General features: G+C 40.6%; 1 protein-coding gene across 3 annotated transcripts in view; it reads left to right on the plus strand.

Moving 5' to 3' along the window:
• MYO16 (myosin XVI) overlaps nt 1–21,041 on the plus strand; it is a 588,255-nt gene that overhangs the window by 170,731 nt on the left and 396,483 nt on the right. For all 3 annotated transcript variants that reach the window (XM_054013071.1, XM_054013089.1, XM_054013080.1), the window contains 2 exons: nt 11,213–11,283; nt 16,475–16,618. In XM_054013071.1, the coding sequence (XP_053869046.1) occupies nt 11,213–11,283; nt 16,475–16,618 (215 nt within the window). The remainder of the gene's footprint in view (nt 1–11,212; nt 11,284–16,474; nt 16,619–21,041) is intronic.

Genomic DNA, 21,041 nt, shown 5'->3' on the forward strand with positions numbered 1-21,041 from the left:
AGGTGGCATGAATGGGCACCTCAATTTGCCCCAGGACCCGCAAGCCCTGGCCGAGAATCCCTTTCCTCACTCGGCGGCGGTCTGGGTCTTCGGCGGCATTTCGGCGGTGGGGGGCCCCTCAAAGCTGCCAAAGATACAGAGCGACTGAAGGGCCCCCTGCTGCTGAAATGCCGCCACCGCTGCCACAGACTCAGAGCACCGCCCGGTAAGTACAAGCTCCCCCACTTTGCCCCAGGCCCCTTGAATCCTCTGGGCAGCCCTGGTCTCCATTCGAAAGCCCATTGTGTGTGTTTCCTCTGTACTGTCTGCAGCAACTTTGGCAACAAAATGGCTTCTGTCTTTCCCCACGGGAATTGTTCGTAGAAAGCTCTATAGCTGTTGTACATTCAGCATACCAAATGGATCTTACAATGTAAACATAATTAGTCAGACCTTCTGGTGCCCAAGAGATCAGAGATGCTATCTTCTTACAGATTTGCATGAGAAAAAGGGAATATTCCAGTGCCACATTAACACTTTCTCCTTGACACATTTGTGTGCAGAATCTCTATTTTAATTGTTGAGAAGAGAAAATTATGTTGGAAGATTGGAGGGTCAGAAGACTGCCTATCAGCTGTTTAAAATTTGAAAAAAGTCTTATGGAAAATGAGACCACAGAAACCATGTATTCTCAAGTGCTCCTTCTGCCTTGGTGTCTCTTGTGACTGGTTCAGGTGTCCCTCAGGCCAATTTTGAGGATGGTGCATGTATTAACAAATGTTACATTATTTAACAGAAATCACAATGAAACTCACATAGGCATGTGGGAAAATGAATCACTATAGAAGGAAAGAACAGATTGCTTTTGATCTTGAAGATATTTGGACGGTTTTGAGGGGTAATCATGTTTTACGAAAATCTTCCTTATAAAAATTATAACATACTCAGGAAAATAAAAGTGTCTTGCAATATTTTTAAAAGATGTATTATTGAAGGTAGCAAGCAAAATATCCCTCTAGATAAGCAGTGAAATTCTCCTTTGTGCTGTGGGCTGAAAGAGTGCATAAAATCTGGGCTGACCCTGTGTACTCGGGTGAATTTCATCCAGAATGAGTGCACGTGGATTGTGGTTATTACAGAAAATGAAAGGGACATTATTTATATCCAGGAAAATTACATTTTCCAGTGAGAACTAAGATTAGCATCAGCTGAGGCAAGAAACAGAAACATACAATAATATTATCAGTAAAGTTCAATGGACTCAAACACTGAGGTCTAAATGCATAAGAGTTAGATTGTTTATATGAAATGAATGTTGCCTGACATTGTAAAGTTGTCATCATTTACTTCTGTGTGTTTCTCCACAACAAAACAAAACAAAACAAAACAACAAACAAAAAAAATCTGATCTTTGAGCCAGGTACTCAGGGAGGAAATGGGAGATTCACATGACTGAATACCTCTGGAAAGATCCTTTTTAATCAAGTGAAAGTGAGGGAGATTCATTTTATTACCTTGATCAGCATTGTCAGATGCCTCTTGGAAAGGTGATGGACATGTTGAGTTGTATAGGGAAACGCCAACATCAAATTACTTTATATAAATGTTTTTCAGAACGTATGTACTCTTTCTCCTGCATCTGTTATAATGAGGTTTTAAATTGTTTGGTATGTTCAGGCACTACTATAAGACAAATAATAAACATAGAATCAAATTATCTCTTGGGGGAAACTCCCTTGAAGTCAATTGAACTGTGCTCACTTACATGCACCAAGCAATTAGGCAAAATGTGAGGTCTTGTGGATTATTTCTGATAGGAGAAGTAATTGATGGTGGAATCAGGAATTTCTTTCATACAATCCTCTTGATTTACACTGAATGTACAAAGTCCTGTTTCCCTGATCACAGTAGGAGTAAAACAGAAGACCCTCTCTTTTCTCACAGTTCCAAACCCCTTAACAGACACTACTGAGCTCAAAAGCTCTCTCTACAAAAAACACACCCCTGACCGACAAAAGTTTCACTGACAAAAGTGTCAGTGTGGACAGTGCTATTTTGGTGGGAGTGCATCACCACTCATTGGGGTGGTTTAATTATGCCAGCAGGAGAGATCTCCTCCACCAGCATAGAGCGGCTATACAGGAGACCCTACAGCGGCATGGCTGTAGCGGCAAAGCTGTGCCATTGTAAGGTTCATAGTGTAGACATAGCCTGGCACACATATCTCTACTAATACAAAACCCCTTTATCCAGTGAGGTTTCATCCAGTTAAAACAATAGTCTTCAGTCCTACCACATATGTTTAAAGAATTCTATGCAGGATTGTCTCATAAAAATTGGTGGCTCATATTACAGATAGGAACACCACCTATAGTTAAGGTTGCCTAACACTTTCCATTATAAGACCCTGTTTTCAGTTCCTTTTAACTGTGCCAAACTTTAAATTTTTCAGGTTGAAATTTTCCATGACAGGTGTCTGTCTCAAACTGATTTTTTTTGTTTTGTTTGTTTTTAAGTTTCAACTACAGTTCTTCAGCCATTTCCAAGAATGAGATTAGGGGAAAATACATTATTGCATCCACGTTGAATAAAAAAACCACAATCTTATAATCTTGTAATTGAAAAGCTTCAGCACCTCCATGCTTTAGTACAGAGGGAGGGCAGGGGGTCACCTTGGTGTCAGGGATGGGCCTTTTGCTGTTCCCATGAAAATCCACCCAAATTTGTCTCAGTTATAAACTAAATGAAAAATCTCAGTTCACACATCCTTAGTAGAGACTTGTTAGTTTGGCGGCTAAATTCTTCAAAGATACCATCTACACTGAGCATGACCCAGGGGCTGAGCAGGACTTTCTTATAAAGGATAAGGCATCAGAACTGAGAACAGGAAGGCTGTCTCTCCTGTGCTCTCAATTGCTGGTATCCAGCCAGTGTGAAGGAGAAGGAGGAAACAGCCTGACTGGAATGCAAAGAGTGAGGAGTGTGTGTATGGGGGGAAATAGGCACAGAAAGAGAGGGGGCACAGAGCCAGTCTAGGGGGAGTGGATAGAAACAGAAGGGAAGCGGGGCCAGAGTTAGGAGATGTGGGGGCAGGGACCAGTGTGGGGAGATATGGATAGAAGCAGAGGTAGAAGTGGGTAGAAGTCATGGGAAAAGGGTATGGATAGGAGATGATAATAATAGTGATTGTGTGTTCATATGTGTAATATATTTTAATAATATAGTGCACCATATCTTAATTACATCTATGGAGAACTGGATAGACTTGTTGGGACAAATAAGAAATGATCTCAGCATTTACTTAAAATCCTAAGCAAATCTTGATTCTCTTTCAAATATGATTGGATGACTATATATCTATATATTTCTTTTCAAGTAACTTTTAACTTCCTGCTTTAGGGCCTGTTCATCTCATCCTTAGCTAATATTCCCAGTAGCTTCAATAGATTTCCATCATGAGGATCGGTTAGGTTGGCATAGTGCACCCACACAGTATATGAGAGTCAGAAATCTGTGCACCACTTATTCCTGCATTACTAGGGCCCTACCAAATTCATGGCCATGAAAAATGCATCAGGGACCATGAAATCATGGCCCACAGTCAGCAGCCGCCTCTCTCTGGCCACCCAACTCTGAAGGCAGCAGTCCAGAAGTAAGGGTGGCATGGTATGGTATTGTCGCTCTTACTTCTGCACTGCTGCTGGCGGGGCACTGCCTTCAGAGCTGGGCTCCCAGCCAACAGCTGCTGCTCTCTGGCCACCTAGCTCTGAAGGCAGTACAGAAGTAAGGGTGTCAATACCGCAATCCCCCTAAAATAACCTTGTGACCCCCCCTGCAACTCTCTTTTGGGATAGGACCCCCAATTTGAGAAACGCTGGTTTCCCCTGTGAAATCTGTATAGTATAGTGTAAAAGCACACAAAATACCAGATTTCATGGGGGGGAGACCAGGGCAGAATATCACTAGAGAATGTTGAGTAGGGATCTAATTGAATTGCATTGGGATATTTATTCTTCTTTACAGTGAGGTAAATCCTAGAGGCTTGTCAGTTGCTTTTGTGTGTTGTGGAATGTGACAACTGATCCTATTTCAGGACAAAGAATATTGACCCAAACTACATGAGAGTTCACATCCACTGCCCTCACAGTCTTTGTGATGTGAGATCTCTGTAGTACTGCTGACTCTACAGAGCAATAATGAAGAAAATGAAAGCAATCTAGATGGATAAAAACTTGAAGTGATTATTTTCTTTAATCTCATTTTTGTACATGAATCATCCACATATTTATGAACATGATCTTCTTAATGTGTATTTTTGTACTGGGTTTATGTCTACAACAGCTATATACGTTGTTTGTGGAGTAATCTCTGTAGTTGGTTTCTGCTGAAAAAGCAATGAGGGCCATTGTCATTATCTCTGCAGAGATTTCAACTCACTTTGTGGTCACAAGAATCACAGATGTTTCAAAGTGTTCCTGTATTTTGACTCACTGGCAGGAGGGAGAATCATGCATTAGAAGAGGCTGCCATTTTTGCCTTCAACCATGAGTCATTGATAAATGGAGCTGAGAAGTCATTACCTTGTTTCACACAGTTAATTTTTTCCAGACAGTTAATTGCTTGGGCTGCTGAAGGTTATTGTGGAGAGGGGGTGCCTTGAGAACCCAGCTTCACTTCTAATAATAAAAAAACACAGGGAGAATTTGTCACTGGGATATGCTTTGTCTCTGTGACATACTTCCTGTGTCATATTGGAATATCACTTAGCATGTGTGTCACGCTGTCTGGAGTAGCTCACGACCATGAATGCCAACCTCAGGGCAGACTGTCAAAAAGCAGGGCAGACACCCCAAACTTGTGGTATGTTCTATAATTAGATTTCACCAACCTACTAACAAATGTGAACTCCTGAAGCACTATAACAGTCTTACCATGGAGTCACAGACATTGGGCATTCCACTCTATTTTACCACCCAGGCAAGCTGGACTATGTGATAGATCAGGGATTGGCAACCTTTGGCACGTGGCCCATCAGGAAAATCTGCTGGCAGGCCGGGATAGTTTTTTACCTGCAGCGTCCTCAGGTTCGGCCGATCGCAGCTCCCACTGGCCGGGGTTCGCCATTCCATTGGCCTGAAATGGCAAACTGCGGCCAGTGGGAGCTGCAATTGGCTGAACCTGCGGACGTTGCAGGTAAACCAACCATATCGGCCCACCAGTGGATTTCCCTGATGGGCCACGTGCCAAAGATTGCCAATCCCTGTGATAGATGGTCACTTTACATCAAATATCACAGCAATATTCAGGTTACTCCCAGTTCCAAAGGATCGGTCACTTACCCTAAGACATTTAGGGGGGAAGGGATAGCTCAGTGGTTTGAGCATTAGCCTGTTAAACCCAGGGTTGTGAGTTTAATCCTTGAGGGGGCCACTTAGGGATCTGGGGCAAAATCAGTACTTGGTCCTGCTAGTGAAGGCAGGGGGCTGGACTCCATGACCTTTCAGGGTCCCTTCCAGTTCTAGGAGATAAGATATCTCCAATTTGTACCCAGATTGCAAACCAAAGACAATATCTGTAACCAGTCCTGTAATTAACTAAAGATTTATTAACTAAGAAAAGAAATGAGAGTTATTTACAAGGTTAAAACAGGAAACATACACAGACAAATGAGTTACAGTCGTAGATTTAAAAAGGTAATAAAAGTGTCTATAATAAGCAGCTTTGTATATTCTTTGAGGCTGACCCATGCCAACAGCATGAGGATCTCTTGCTTGTGTTTAGGAATCTTTTCCCTTCAGAGTCCAGACAGCATAAAGAGACCAAGTTTCTCCTTGTCATGGATTTTTATACGCCCTCAACCCAGAATCCAAGCTGACAGTATGAGTTCATGCACAGGTCTCCCTTTCCAGAATGGAGTTAGGAGTGCAGTCAACAAGGTCTCTGTCCTTTGGTGCTACATAATGCCTCATTTGCCTTCAATGGGCCATATTGTGTGCCGGATGAACACTTTACCTTAGTTACTGCTTCTTTTTCCTGTTGGGTGAGTTACACAGTAACAAAGATTTACAATGAAAACATTCAGTATAACTTTATACCACGGATTCAGATATTATAAGTAAGATTAATACATGCAGCATCCTACAAGCATTCCATAAAGTCTAAACACACTCTTATAACACTAATATCTATTTTAAGTACAGTAACCCACAGGTAAGCCAGACCAGTTTCCAGCTATGCATTTGTCAGTGTTCAGCCATGGGGCCTTGGCATGACCTGGCACCTGGTCTGTCAGAGTCACAATGTGATTTCCAAAAAGTGCTCAGCACTGGCCTAGGCCTGCTCCCTTTGAAGTCAGCGCTGAAATTCCCCTTGACATCAGTGAGAGCAGAGTTAGGCCAACACTGAACACTTTTGGGAAAATCCCACTTTTAAGGAATATGTATGTCACTTCCCTCATTTGCAGATGAGGATTCTACCTATATTGGAGGGCTGTAGCCTGTCTTAGTTCATTTTTGTAAAGTTCCTCAGATAGAAATTGCAACATAAAGGAAACTATTAGGTGGCTTAGACCCTGAAGAGGTGAAGCTAGAAACTATGCAGAGCATAGGAGCGGGGCGAGTGCCAGGAAGTTTTGGTGGTCTAGCTATTACAAGGCTTCTGAACAAACTATACAAAGAGTGTGAGTGTGTGTGTGTGTGTGTGTGTTGGGGAGTCTAGGACTCTAGCAGCTGTAACGTAAGGGGAACAGTATGTCCCCATCCCCCTTTGAGGGCACTCTGTAATGTTCGTTAGTACTGATAGGGACAAAAAGTCCAGCTTTTGAGCTTTAGCCCATAATGGGATGTGTTGTGTGTGGGAGGACGAGTGATCTTTAATCACTGGGCTCCTATAAATGAGAAGAGGAAGAAATCATTTGTGGTTTTTTTTCCCTTCATTCTTCCACTTTTGCCAAGTTTATGGCAAGTATAAATATGCTCCCTTATATTCTCCATTTTGCTTGGCAATTGTAACACAGTCCATTTAATCCACATTACTCAGTATTCTGCTTCCCAGTTCAGTGGCAGTGCCAAGAACAACAGTAGAGTCTAAGAGTATTTAGTTTACAAAATTGTGTTTGCCAGAAAGCAAAGCCCATTTGCAATTAACTAAATTAAATGAAGCAAAAAAAAGTAAAAAAGCAAATGAGAACGTATGATGGTTTTATTCTTCAGGTTTGAATTTATAAGAGGGTTTAGACTGTCTGTTGATTTTCAAAGCCTGAAATGAAATACAGAGCGGAATCTGTTGTTTTAACTGTCATTTTTTGATTCTTCCAAAATATATACCAGGACGTATCATTATAGGTGGAGCATGTAACTGCTCGTATATTTAAGGTTGCCTATCCCTTCCCATTATAAATCCCTATTTTCATTATAACGTTACTGAACTTTAACTGTTTTACCTGAAATTTTCTGTTTGGTGTCTGACTCGGAAAGATTTTTTTTTCTGGAAAATTTGATCAAGAATGGCTCAGCCATTTCAGAAAACAAAGCTAGTGAAATTGCCAGTGTTTAAAAAAATCTACTGAGCAAACAAAAAAACACATCTGACCATTATTGAAAACCTCTAGTGCTTCTGTGGTTTGTAGCAGGAACTTCAAATTACATAGCGGGAGAGCCAAATTGTAAGTGTCCCATGGAAATCCATCAAGATCTGGCTAAATTATAAACCTCTTGTCAAGGCTGACTCTGTCACTTTGAGTGCAGAAGGTGGGGGCCCTTGAGGATTCTAAAAATTAATACTGGCCGCTCCGGGCTGGTATTAAACTCCCAAGGTCACAGCTTCTCTCTGACCTTGGATGGGTAGATGCTGCCAACACCCAAGTGCAAAAAAAAAAAACCTTTTCCCTTTTGAGAACTCAGGAAGGAGCACTTGGAAATTCCTTCTGGTGGGGTATCCTCAAGCCATTTCTTGCCCCCTCCAGGGAAGAGCTGAGAAAGAAAACAAAGGAAATTAGCTGTTGCTACAGCTAATTAAACAACGTATGCTCAAACCTCTTAGGACACCAAAAATCCAATCCTGTTCTTAAAAAAGGTAAATTTTATTAAAAACAAAAAGAAAGAAAATACATCTGGAACTTAGGCTTTTGCTAGATTTAAAAATCCCACTCACAAAAATTAAACATCAAGAATAACCTTCTTGAGGTCCAGCTTAAAGGTTACAAGTAAAACAAAAGCATTTAGGATTGCACAGAGGAGTCCACAAGCCAATAAGAAATAAACAGAGATAAACCTAATCGCATCTTGCTAGGCATTTTATGATCTACTTACATATCTGGGGTTCAAATGAGGAGTTTTAGGTATGATCTGATGATTTCCATACCTGACAAAAAGCTTTATTACCGAATAGTCTCAGCCCTGTCTCTGCTCTGTCCTGTCTCTCCAGAGAAGAACAACAGCCAGACAAAGGGAACGTTTTTTTCCCAATTTTAAAAAGTTCTAGCCCTCTTGTTGGCTCTTTTGGTCAGGCGCCCACTCCCTTCCTTTTACCTGTGGACTTGCTTTACCTGTAAAGGGTTAATAAGTAGAGAACAACTACCAAGAGGGATTCTATAGCTAACTGGCTGGCTTATTGTTCACAAAAGGGACACCCCCCTCATTTATCACACCTCTCAAAAATACCATTTGCTCATATGCTGTAGAACAGATTCATCACTGGCCTGCTAGTTTTGTGAATGCTCCAATAGACTTTGCATGCTCCCAGGTCTTGCTTGCCTGTCCATATAAGCATCTCATGGATTGTGGGAAGTACACTGAACTGGAGGCCAAGAGACCATGAGTTCACATCTTGCCTCTGTGACAGATGGCAATTTCCTGCAATATATTTGGAAGATCTCACTGTGTTAAGTTTATGTATCATTGTGTGCCAGGCATTGTATGCATTTCCATGGGGAAGGGTGACTATAGCTTTCTAGGAACTAGGACAGTGGAGGTTGATTAGGCAAATTGACTGAGGTTATAATACCTCCAAGGAGGTACTGCCACTTGCAGAGGCTCAAATATACTGGTTCAAATTGGAGTCTCCAGAGACTACTGACAAATAAAGGACTTTTAGATAAATAGTCTGACTTTAAACTGATTTAGAGCCTTCTTTCTGATACAGCAAATGGACAGAACCTTCTGCCCAAGGGTTGGGGAAAGGGAAGATGGGATGCATCACTTGATTATTACCTGTTCTGTTCATTCCCTCTGGGGCACTTGGCATTGGCCACTGTCGGTAGACAGGATACTGGGCTAGATGGGCCTTTGGTCTGACCCAGTATGGCCATTCCTATGTGGCAACCTTTGGCAGGTGTCAGTCCTTCCAACCCTTCCCTAGTCCAAGGTTGGAGTTGGGGTGGCCTCTATTAATTTTTTTAGCACATGCGTAGGTTATTTTATTTTTAATTGCTTTTCTTTGCATTGCTTTCACCTTAAGAATAAATGTGCTTGCTTAGAAAGAGCTAACTGCTGGCAATTATGTTATTCATAGCCTTCAAAGAGTTAGCAGTGCACAGACCTTGACCTTTTTAGGCAGTGTGGCTTGCTGAGAATAACACAGCAGAAAACTGTGCAGTCTGGAAAAACCTCAGTCAGGAGGGAGAAAGATGTAGGTCTCCACCCAAAAGAGGTGACTGCTGGGGAGCTGGGAGCCTAGAGCTGGGAGCCTAGAGTGGGTGCCCTTACTGGACCACAGTGAGTTCACTGTGAAACTGTGACAGGTTCTTTCAGTGACTGCTTTTAATATTTCTATGCATTTCACAATTCTTATATTGAGTGAGGCACAAGCTTCAGTGCAGAGCAAAAGGGGGGGATGGTTTGCAACTCCCCTGTTCAGGGGCTGAGAGCCATAAGAGCTGTCTTAACCTGTGCGCTCCTCTACTATGGGCCTATCATACCCCTGACCCATCATATAACTTCTCTTGGACCAGGGCCTCCTGATGAGAATGTGGAACCAGCTGTGCTTCTATAGAGGACCTCTGTGCTGGGGGTATTTCTCAGGGGTGAGGTCATTGTGGACTTCTTATGCCAGTTAGCCAGCACAAACAGGGTGAAATCCCCTGATGATGTCTTGGCCTTTTCATTATTCAGTCCTGCCCTGGAATGAACAATAATAGAGTGAATTAGTCAATTCCTGAATTCCAAGTGAAAAGGTTATAAAAGCCATAGAGACCAAGGAAAAAGAATAAAGAATTATCAATCCTGACTGAGCACCAATATGCAGGGCTATCTTCTGTTCTGAGTTAAATGCCTGGGTTCATTTCAAAAGAGTTTGTTACATGTAACTGTGAGCAGAATGTGGCCCCAAGTATCTTTTCAGGAATTATGCAATGTCAGTGATCAGACAATGTGCTGTAGAGGTTGAATGGAGTGCACTTCACTAAGCTGTGGCATGGAGATTAATTTCAGGCAATATAAGTTATGAACACCAATCTCAATCATTTAGCAAAAGAGCCTCCAGGTCTCGGGGAACTCTGCAAAATACAATAAAATCAGTTAACTGTGTTCTGCACTCACACGAACATGGTCTAATCAGGTGACTTTAACCTTGCTATGGAATATCCTGTGTTCAGAACTACAGAAACACAACCACACTCTAAAGCAAGGGGTTCTCAACCTTTTTCATTCTGAGGCCCCCTCAACATGCTTTAAAAAACTTCACGGCCTACTTTTGCCACAACAACTGTTTTTCTGCATATAAAAAACAGGGCTAGCATTAGGGAGTATCAAGCAGGGCAATTGCCCGGGGCCCAGTCACATGCCACAGAAAGCCCTGCGAAGCTAAGTTGCTCAGGCTTCGGTTCAACCCCCAGTGGGGGGGGGCTCAGGCCCCAGGCTTCAGCCCCATGTGATGGGGATTTGGCTTTCTGCCCTGGGCCCCAGCATGTCTAATGCTGATCCTGCTTTGCAGATTCCCCGAAACCTGCTTGTGGCTCCCCAGTGGGATCCCTGGTTGAGAACTACTGCTCTAGAGAAGTCCTTGATATTGCTCATAGTTAGGATAGTTATCAAAGGTCCTGAACTGCCAGACCTAGCCATTAAAATAAATGAGACAGGAAATGCTGACATGATAGTTTTACATATGTTATCTCAGAGGTTTGCATATATTATTAAATCTGTTAATGAAGATGATGAAAAATCAGGCTATTAAGATCTCAGTTCTGGGTGCATTGGTGCATTAATTCTTTCTCCTTCTCTTTTCTTTGATATTTCAGTGCTACGGCTACTAAAGGATGGTGCGGACCCTCACACTCTTATTTCCTCAGGAGGCTCCTTGCTCCATCTGGTAAGAGTGATTGAAGATTAATGTTAGTGACAGTGGATAAATATGGCAAGATTCTGAGTAGCATATTGGGCATATTAACAACAAGAAAGGTTTATCAGTAATTTTTATCTACACTGAGCACCACGGTGATTATAATTGCATCCAGCTGTGCACATGAAATACATGGTGGCATTCAAAAGGCTTATGTAGGGATGCATCATGTAGTAAGGATGCATCACTAGCAAAATCCAGTTAGATGTTTTCGGCATAAATTATCTGCACAGTAAGTAAGAGCAAAGGGAAAATTGCCTGCTTCGTAGGATGGAGAAATGCAATATTTTAAAACCTTCACAGACTAGAAAAAAGACAATTTAACCTACAGTTTAACTGATGTCGTTCCTTCCTTTTTATTTTTTTCAGTGTTGATTTCCTACAAATGGAAATCTAACACAGTATCTGCATTTAGATCACCATAGTTATTTTTATTTCAGATTAAGCGATTAAAAGAAAAGGGAGCAGGTTTGTGTTTACCATGTAATTAAGGGAGAGAGAGAAATACAGCATATACACTGGTGTTGGGTCACTTTTAGTTACTGTGAAGTACAGAATGGCAATTGGGGACTCACAGCAGAGTTGTAAGAAGCTCTATTATTTTATTTTGCTGGGCCCCATCATACATACCATGTTTTCTATTTTGACCCACATAGGTTTGCAGGGCACCTGTGTTTTGCTCTGAGGGGTGGGTCAAATGTCCCAATGCTCAGGAGAATATGACAAGTTTTGCCTGTTTTGAACACAAAATGGTTAATTTACCCAGATTCTTTCAGAAGGTTCACAAATATTAATGAAATGTTCATGTAAGCTGCCTGGTTTTCTAGTGTTTTTTAAAAAGCCAATAAAAACACACCCCCAAATTAAGGGCAGTATACTTGAAAATCAGAATTTGATCACACATTTCTACTGCTAGCAAACCAAATAAATCCAGTGGAAGCAATCCCATGATTACTGCTGCTACTACTTTATATTCAGACAAGGAAGTTAGTAATTTGTGTCTCTAATACCAAAATAAATCGTATTCATCTTAATCTACCTTACAGAATGTACTTGATCCACCCCTGCAGATGTAGTGCCTTTAAACTACATGGGGGTTCTGCCTGTGGGATGCAGCTGTAGGTTATATCTCTGACTGTACAGAACCCTGATGCCTCCAGCTGAGTGAAAATCAGAATATCTGTCCAGTGGGCAATTCCAATAGTGCAACATTTGTTTTCGTCCCAAACCTGCACAAAAAGTTGAATTTGTCAAAAATTTTCAAGGAATGGAATATTTAGAAAAATGTCGATTTGGAAACAGTGAAATGTTTCATTTTGAGTCAGTTCAACATGAACCTATGCAAAGGGGAATCTGCATTGCATCATGGCAGATATAATCTGGCCAGAAAGCCCAGTCTATAGGAGAAAATGGAGGCCTTAATGACAATGACAATGAGGCCATTAGCCACTATACGAAATGCAGCTTAATGATGAATTGCCTAAAAATTAAATATTTTGGGTCAGCTCAACAAACTGAAATATTCCAATTCGTATTGAACCAACCCAAAACAAAATATTTTGTTTAGATTTTCCCAACAGAAATTTGAAAAATTTCAGCAAAATTGAAACTTTCCCACAGAAAAGTTTGATTTTTGTGGAAACTACTAGTGATGTATAGCACACACTCCTTTGCTTCCCTGTCCAGCATCATTCACTATGGCGCTGGCTGGAAGCAGGGCCTGTGATGGAGGTGACACATGCTGCAAAACCCCATTGTCGTATGATATTTCTGCTTGAGAGAGCTCTGCAAAACCTAAGTGGCATTAAATGATTCAAATTTATGCTGGATTTGAAAATATTTTTGTATTTATTTGAGCGCTGACAATTTTTGCTTTGTCGACATAGAGGACCACCTGCCTCTGTGTGCCACACGAAGTTCACAGTTTAAAGGTCAAATCGTGTGTGTGCAAATAATGCCTTTAAAATGCATAGGGTTCTACTTGTGTGAGTAAGAGAGCAGGATCCTTTCTTATACACAAATAACACAGTCCAAACATGATGTGCAGGACAAAGGGACAACTCTAAGCTTTGGATTTGTTTTTTAGGAGTGTTCTGTATAAATGATGGGTTATCACTGAAAGGCCTTACAGAAGAAGAATGCTTTAAGGGGAGAGATGAGTGTAAACAGACAATATGACTCCTTAATCTTTTCAATTTTCAAATGTAAGGTCCATGAAATAAGAACCAAAATTTCAGCCAACATGTACCTTGCCAAAAACATCATTTGGAGAATAAGAAAAAGATTATCGAAAAACAAGTTTTCCCACAGTTAATTGGTATTGTCTGTGATAAATCAAGAGAGTTCAGTAAATATTGTACAGCACTTCTTTCTAGAGAAAAAGATCCTACCTTCTTTGAAGTCAGTTGCAAAATTTCTGTTGACTTCAATGAGGTCAGGATCTCACTATAGGTATCCAGCCTTCATGTTCCCTTATTTTTGAAGGCTGTGAGTAGCTCCAGGTCAGCTGCCATAGCTGTTGGCCATTAGGCTTAGTTCTAACACATCTAACTTAGATGCTTGGGCCCAAGTTTGTTACACAAATGTAACCTTGATTAATTCAATATGGCTTCATGAGTACAATAGAGGGCAGATTTGGCCTCCTAAAAGTATACTACTATTTCAGTTTGGTTTGGAGAGACATATGTTTCCCATTTTACATATATGGAGCACAGCAGCATTATCACACTGGCATTTTACAGGTACAGTGTAACCTTACTAGACTCAAGTCTCTGACTCTGTGATGGAATTCCAACTCCCTGCCCAACATAATTTTACAATTTTTAGCCATTTCTGTGTGCTGTTGCCTTGTATCCTAAACCCATGTTGCCTATCAACCAATGCAGTGCTGCCCATCTTCACCCCATTCATATTGGTTGTTCTTGTGTCTTATATCTCAGAAGACCAGAAGAAAAAGGAGAAGAAAAAAAATTAATTCTCTTCTCTGGCCTTGTGTTACTGTTGTTGTCCTTACTCACGTGCCCCTCTGTGATTTAGGAGTCACCAACAAAAGTTCTAGGCCAAGATTTTCAGAAGTGATGAGTGTTTTGGAGTTTCTGACTTGAGGCATCTTAAAGGAGCCTGAAATTTGAAAAGTGTTGAGCAACTGCCCTCTTAAAATGACACTCCTTTAAGGTGTGTGAAGTTGGGCACCGAAAAATATGAGTACCTCGAAATTGCTAATCAGATCTGAAAATCTTGGCCCTAGTTAACAGCCACAAAGCAGTGTGCCTTGTAAGCAAGCTGTCCCACTCACATTTTAAAACCAAAAGAGAACCTTCTCTAAGGATTTTAAGTTACTCTACGTGGCAACTGGAACATTCTTTTTAACTGCAGAGCTCAGTGAACTGTCTTTTAGGTTTTTTTTAGCTTAATGCATCATGCCTCATTACATTCAGTAGGTCTCGTGGGGCCTGTCACTACCTAAGTTAACACACAATTCCAAGAGAAGTGAAAACTTCATGCAGGGAGAAACATGATATATTGTAGAGTATGTAAGCTACTGACTTGGTTTCGTGAGTATTGTTAATTCATTTACCGCCAAATCCTGATCCCATTAGAGACAATGGCAAAATGTGCATTGATTTCAATGTGACCCAGATTTGACCCTCTTTTAAACACAGTGCCAATACATCTGGGGATCAGTCATGCTACAAATAGAGCAGCCAGCTTTATTTCAAGATTTTTTTAAAAATAGTAACTTGGCATTTATTTAAAGATTTGCTCACTCAGGCCTGGTCTACAGTGGGGGGCGGGGGAGGGAATCGATCTAAGATACGCAACTTCAGCTACGAGAATGGCGTAGCTGAAGTCGACGTATCTTAGATCGACTTAGAATCACTTACTTTGCGTCCTCGCGGCGCGGGATTGACGGCTGCTGCTCCCCCGTCGACTTTGCTTCTGCTTCTCGCCGAGCTGGAGTTCAGCAGTCGACGGGAGAGCGATCGGGGATCGATTTATCGTGTTGATACTACCAGCGATAAATCGATCCCCGATAGATCGATCGCTACCCGCTGATCTGGCGGGTAGTGTAGATGTATTCTCAGATTGTTTATGTAGCAGTTTTTAAAATTTAACTGGATATAATCTGATTTATGTAAGGGAAAAGGATGATCCTTGTGGAGTCTTTGCCATTAGTATGAGGAATCTGCTCACTCAAGAACTGAACTAAAAATATATTTACCATAAAATGTCATTCAAAAATGACTTACATTATAAAGCTGTTCTATTTCCTTTTTCCTCCGTGTCTTCTCCTCACTATTCCAAAAAGTGATCTATTTCTTTAATAAAAGCTGTAGAAGATGCTGAATTAAGAGCATTATTCACATTTTTCCAGGCTGCCATATTAATGTGCTTTAAACCAGCAATTGAGAGTGGGACTTTCAGAAGTACTAAGTTTTGACCTAACTCCCATTGACATCAATGGTAGCAGAGTTCAGGCCCTAAGCTTTTTTGAAATTACCACCTGGAGTGTCCATTCTTTTGGGAGGCACAGAATTGTTTATTTGGCATGCCCAGTCAGTCAACCACCCTCTCTAACAAGGAAGCTAATTACAATTGCTGATTTTTGTTGTGTGAAGTGGACTAAGATTGCCAATTCATTTCACAAAGGCCACTGAACAAACATCAGAATGCAGTGATTGTTTTATTTTTGTCACTACACATCTGGGCTGTTTTCAAACCCTGATGAACTAGAGGCAAAAGATGTTGTACCCCATTGTTTATGCCTGGAGCTGTGCAGTCCCATCTGTAATTTGTTCTGTATGAAAATTCTTAGGAAAGATCAGAGCCCTGGTAATGATGTAATTTAATCAAGGGTAAATCCTGTTCTCTGTGTAGCTGTGGAAAGCCAAGCCTTCTGTAAATTTGGTGTAGTTCTGTTCTTTGGGCAATAGGGAACCTCGTGGATCCTACACTAAGAGTATGTACCCCCTGCATGTCACAGAGTTTATTTCCATGGATCCATCAGCTCCCTGCAGAAATGGAAGCTTAATCTTCAATACATTATCTGATCACTTTCTATGTTATGTAGAGAATAAACACAAACTGAAAAAAGTTCGTTGATAAATTTAGTTGTACCTTGAGCTAAGCTCTGTGTCTAATCTTCTCTTCTCTCTTTCAGTGTGCTCGTTATGACAATGCCTTTGCTGCAGAAATTCTGATTGACAGAGGAGTAAATGTAAATCATCAGGATGAGGATTTTTGGACATCAGTGCATGTAGCCTGTGCATGTGATAATCCTGATATTGTCCTGCTACTGTTAGTAGTAAGTAAAAAAATTCAGTGCATCGTGTTCTTGAAAATGAGACATAGTATGCAAAAGTATGAGCTCTGAAATGGTTGTGTGAATGCAACATATAATATAACTAATCAGATCAGTGAGAAGAATATATCCATATGTCATGGCTTTCTTTTTCTTTCTTTCTGAGGCCAGGTCTATGGTAAGAGTCTATGGTAAGAAATTTTTCAGGTCTTTAAAGTGTCTACAGTGTAAATGTCATGTCAAGGGTTTTTTGTTTGTTTGTTTTTGTTTTGTTTTTGTTAGGAGATGATATATCTGGATAATAGGTCAGTCCCAAATGGGACAAGCAGATGATTTCCTTTCTCTTCTCCCTATTGCTTGCTATTAAAGGCCAAGCTGGCAGATAGTCGTATCAAAATTGTTTCTCAAAAGCAAGAAGTATTCTTAGCATTCAGTTACACTCAGTATTCATGAAGAGATGTCTGTGAATTTGATGAAAGTAAGATAAATTTAATATTGATCTAACCAACTTTGAATCTATGAAAGAAAGAATGTTATGTATAATAAGTATAACAGACACTACATTCAGCCTATGATAGATGAGCACTTTATTCTTGTTAAGCCTTTTCTATTCCTAAGGTCTGATCTGAGTCTCACCATATCATTTCTTAGAATCTTGGTGAGTCTTAGCCTTTTGTAATTTCTGAATTCATTTATGATTGCTGTTTTCCTCAAGTTATCAATGACATCTGACATCTGTTTGGGATTGGTCCCATTAGGTGCAACATGTATTATGTATACTATTTTCTGGTTTTGTGTGTTGACTATATTATTATGTTCCTAAATCACAGCTGTCAGATATGATAGAGTGGGAGTTAGCCACTATAAACATTGTCATTATTTTTGCCAAAGATTGAGAAATCTCTGGCAGATGGTATTTGCATATTTTGGACCAAGTTCACACCACCTTAACGAGTATAGGCTAGAACTGTTTGTTGTGTATTCCTCCTTGAGCATCCTTTAGTTTGAGAAGACCTTTACATTGGCTAAAATTGAGAAGTTCATGTTGCAGAAGCAATGAGCTGGTTCATGATCTTCAACCATTTATTAGCAAAAACTTTGATTGTATATAATATTTACCATTTCTCCATAGCCTGCTGTGTTGGTCTCTTCAAGTTGAGGGATCATGGCCTAAGACATTGTGAGCACATTGTACTGCCATACAAATAGATATGTATTTTCTTTTCTTTATGACTAATTTACAATATAAGTAAGGAAATCTGAGTCACAAACAGTCAAGAGCATCTATTCCCTGATGAAATGGGTTAAAAAGATCCTAAAATATCCTATTTTCAATCTGTTTCATGAGAGAAATTATGTCTTTTTGAAGCAGGACAATATTGTCCTTATTTAAGCCTGCCATTGCTCCCTAGGTAGGATTTTAAAAAATGCTCAGTATTATATACTCCTAATGACTTCAGTGGAAGCAGAGTTAGGGCAATCTTCAGCACTTTTGAAAATCTCACCTCTGCACCCTAGGATTTTGCCTAGAACTGCAGTAGAATACAAGCCCATTATTTCAAATCCAGTCTATAACCAAAGTACTTTTGCATCCCACATCATCCGTATGCTTTGACCCCTATTTAATACAAACCTTGTTTTTCAAAAGGTTTTGCACATCTTCTGAAACATTGCAGCATATAAGGCTGTCCTATGTGTACTATAGTTGCACAAAACAAGAGTATTTCTGTAATTATATATACACATATATTGGCAAATTCTGACCCCTTCCTATGTACTCAGCACTCCTCATGGCAGATTTTGGCCCACACTACATAAATCACTTACTTTTTCTCCCAGGGTTGGGAATAATAAATATAATCTTGTAGAAGGAAATTGTTAGATGAGCAATAGTTTCTGAACTGTGACATAAATAATATGTTTAGTAACATTTCATCCAAGTGAAAATGGAACTAGAAATTGTAGAGAAGCTTTTATTTCACATCCCCAAACCATGTTTGTGTGAGCTTCTGATATTAATAATTGCTTTGCCTTGAGGTTGGAGTGTTTCATAGTCTGTATCTAATGTGTAGTGTGGGACTGGATAATGTCCATATCAGTTGCAGGCAACTTCTGTTATGCCACAAATTTACAATGCAGTTAAAAGAGTAAACAACACTTCATAAAACCTCATAAATTCCTTCATTTTGTTTTATTTTTTTTAAAATTCCCTTGTGATTTATTTGACTAAGAAAACAATTGCAACATTTTCTCTCTTAAAGATTGAATATGCAGGATATCTACAAGTGATAAATTCAAAGAGAATAGCCCAATCCCTCCCCACGATGGGCCAAATCCTGAAATTCTATCTTGTGCAAAAATGTAATAGAGGTCAATGGGAAACTTGCCCAAGTAAGGACTTCAAAATTGGGTCCTAAATAGAAAACAGAGGGAAAGAAGGCCAACAATTTTCATCATTGTGATAAAGTTTCTCAAGTCCCCTATCTTGTACACTACATACTATACACAGCCTTGTGGGCCATATAAGTTCCAAAAGTAGATCAGGCCACAAAATGGTTTTCCCATCCCATGGGATTTTGATACTTTGAAATTTTTTCCATCCTGAATCAGGACCAAGTTGAAATCTTGAAATTTTTTGTGAACAGATAATGTGAACAAAATAGTTTCCTCAGAAAATTCCTGGACTGTGTACCAGGCTGTCCTATTCTGGACCTAGGTCAGACAATGTCGAGAGGGAGAGGGGGGCCCATGTTCTGACAGTAGAAATTGCAGACCTGTGGGTGACTGGATATGTATGAAAACTCCATTCCCCCCCCCCCAGCGACTCAACTCCTAAGTGTCGGCACATTCCTCTCTTCCCACTGCCCACTCTCTGAAGCTGCAGAGGCAGCAAGGGGAAAAGGAAGAGGGAATGACAAAGCAGGAGAGGCTAAAAAAGAAAAATACCGACTGCAGTTAGTTCCCCCCTGCCCCTCAGTCCCCACAACAGGGTAATGCTCTAACCATAGGCCTCATGTAATCTCCATTTTGAATCTGTCAGCTAAGGAGGAGCTTTGGACAACACAGTCCCAAATAATCTTTCCTAGCTATAAAAGAGTTAAACAATAAAGAACTGTGCCCCGGGTCCACTGCTAGCACAAGAGGAGATTCATAATCCCTAACACTCAGATTGCTATATGTGAAAAAAGGGTGGGATTGGGCAGCTTTATAAAGATTTACCTGCCAGTTTCAGATGTGGAAATTTCCCCGTGGGATAAGGAACTACTTTTGCATAATGTTTTATGCAGGAGGTTCACAGATCTTTCATGGAGCAGCAGACGCCAAGACAGCTGTGGGCCAAAGAGAGCCCGAAAGTTCCATTTCAGCCTCCTCTCCTTTAAGAACAGAGCCCCATAGATTGAAGTAGCGATGTATACTTTTATGACTACAGTTAATTGAAATCTTCAGCAGCTGAAGATAATTAAAGATATCCAGATGATATCAGAAGTATGTGTTCTGATTTGCCTCTTCCTTCCAAACACTACACAACTAGATGTTATTGACAGCCATTCTGCCAGTGTGGGCCGTATCCCTTTTGCAATGTCTCTGAAGTTTGTGTTCAGCATATATTACAGGGATTGGCAACTTTGGCACGTGGCCCTTCAGGGAAATCTGCTGGCGGGACGGGACAATTTATTTATCTGCAGTGTCCTCAGGTTCGGCCGATCACAGCTCCCACTGGCCGCGGTTCACCGTTCCAGGCCAATCGGGGCTGCGGGAAGTGGCGGCCAGCACATCCCTCGGCCCGCGCTGCTTCCCGCAGCCCAGATTGGCCTGGACCGGCGAACTGCGGCCAGTGGGAGCTGTGATCAGCCGAACCTGAGGAAACTGCAGGTAAACAAACCGTCTGGCCTGCCAGCGGATTTCCCTGACAGGTCATGTGCCAAAGGTTGCCGATCCCTGATGTATTATATATTACATTTATCATGGGTTTTCTTCACTAATTTTTATTTAAATTGAAAACATCTGCTGAGACATGTAACTACATGTCCAAAAGACTTTTCTATTTTTACTGCAGTTCTTCCTACATTTTGTGAATTGTCTTCCAATAAAAAAAAATATATATAGATTGCCCCAGACACTGTGCTTGGGTCTTGCTTGTGTTTTCTTAGATGCAGAAAAGTGTCCAGTGTATTCTGTATTATTTTAAATCACTGATACTCAGACTTCAGTGGTTCAGGAGCCAAACAGTGATCAACATTACCCAGAAGAGCCACAGTAGTGTGAATTCATTGTTTCATTTACTATAGTAGTATATATTCATATTTAAGCTGTATGATGGGAAATGGGGTGTGTGTGTGTATATGTATATGTGCATATGTGTATATATATATATACATTAAAAATACCATTTATTTTGTTCATATTATTTTATTATAAATATTTG

This window comes from Malaclemys terrapin, chromosome 1, assembly GCF_027887155.1.
Source record: "Malaclemys terrapin pileata isolate rMalTer1 chromosome 1, rMalTer1.hap1, whole genome shotgun sequence".
Taxonomy (NCBI): domain Eukaryota; kingdom Metazoa; phylum Chordata; order Testudines; family Emydidae; genus Malaclemys; species Malaclemys terrapin.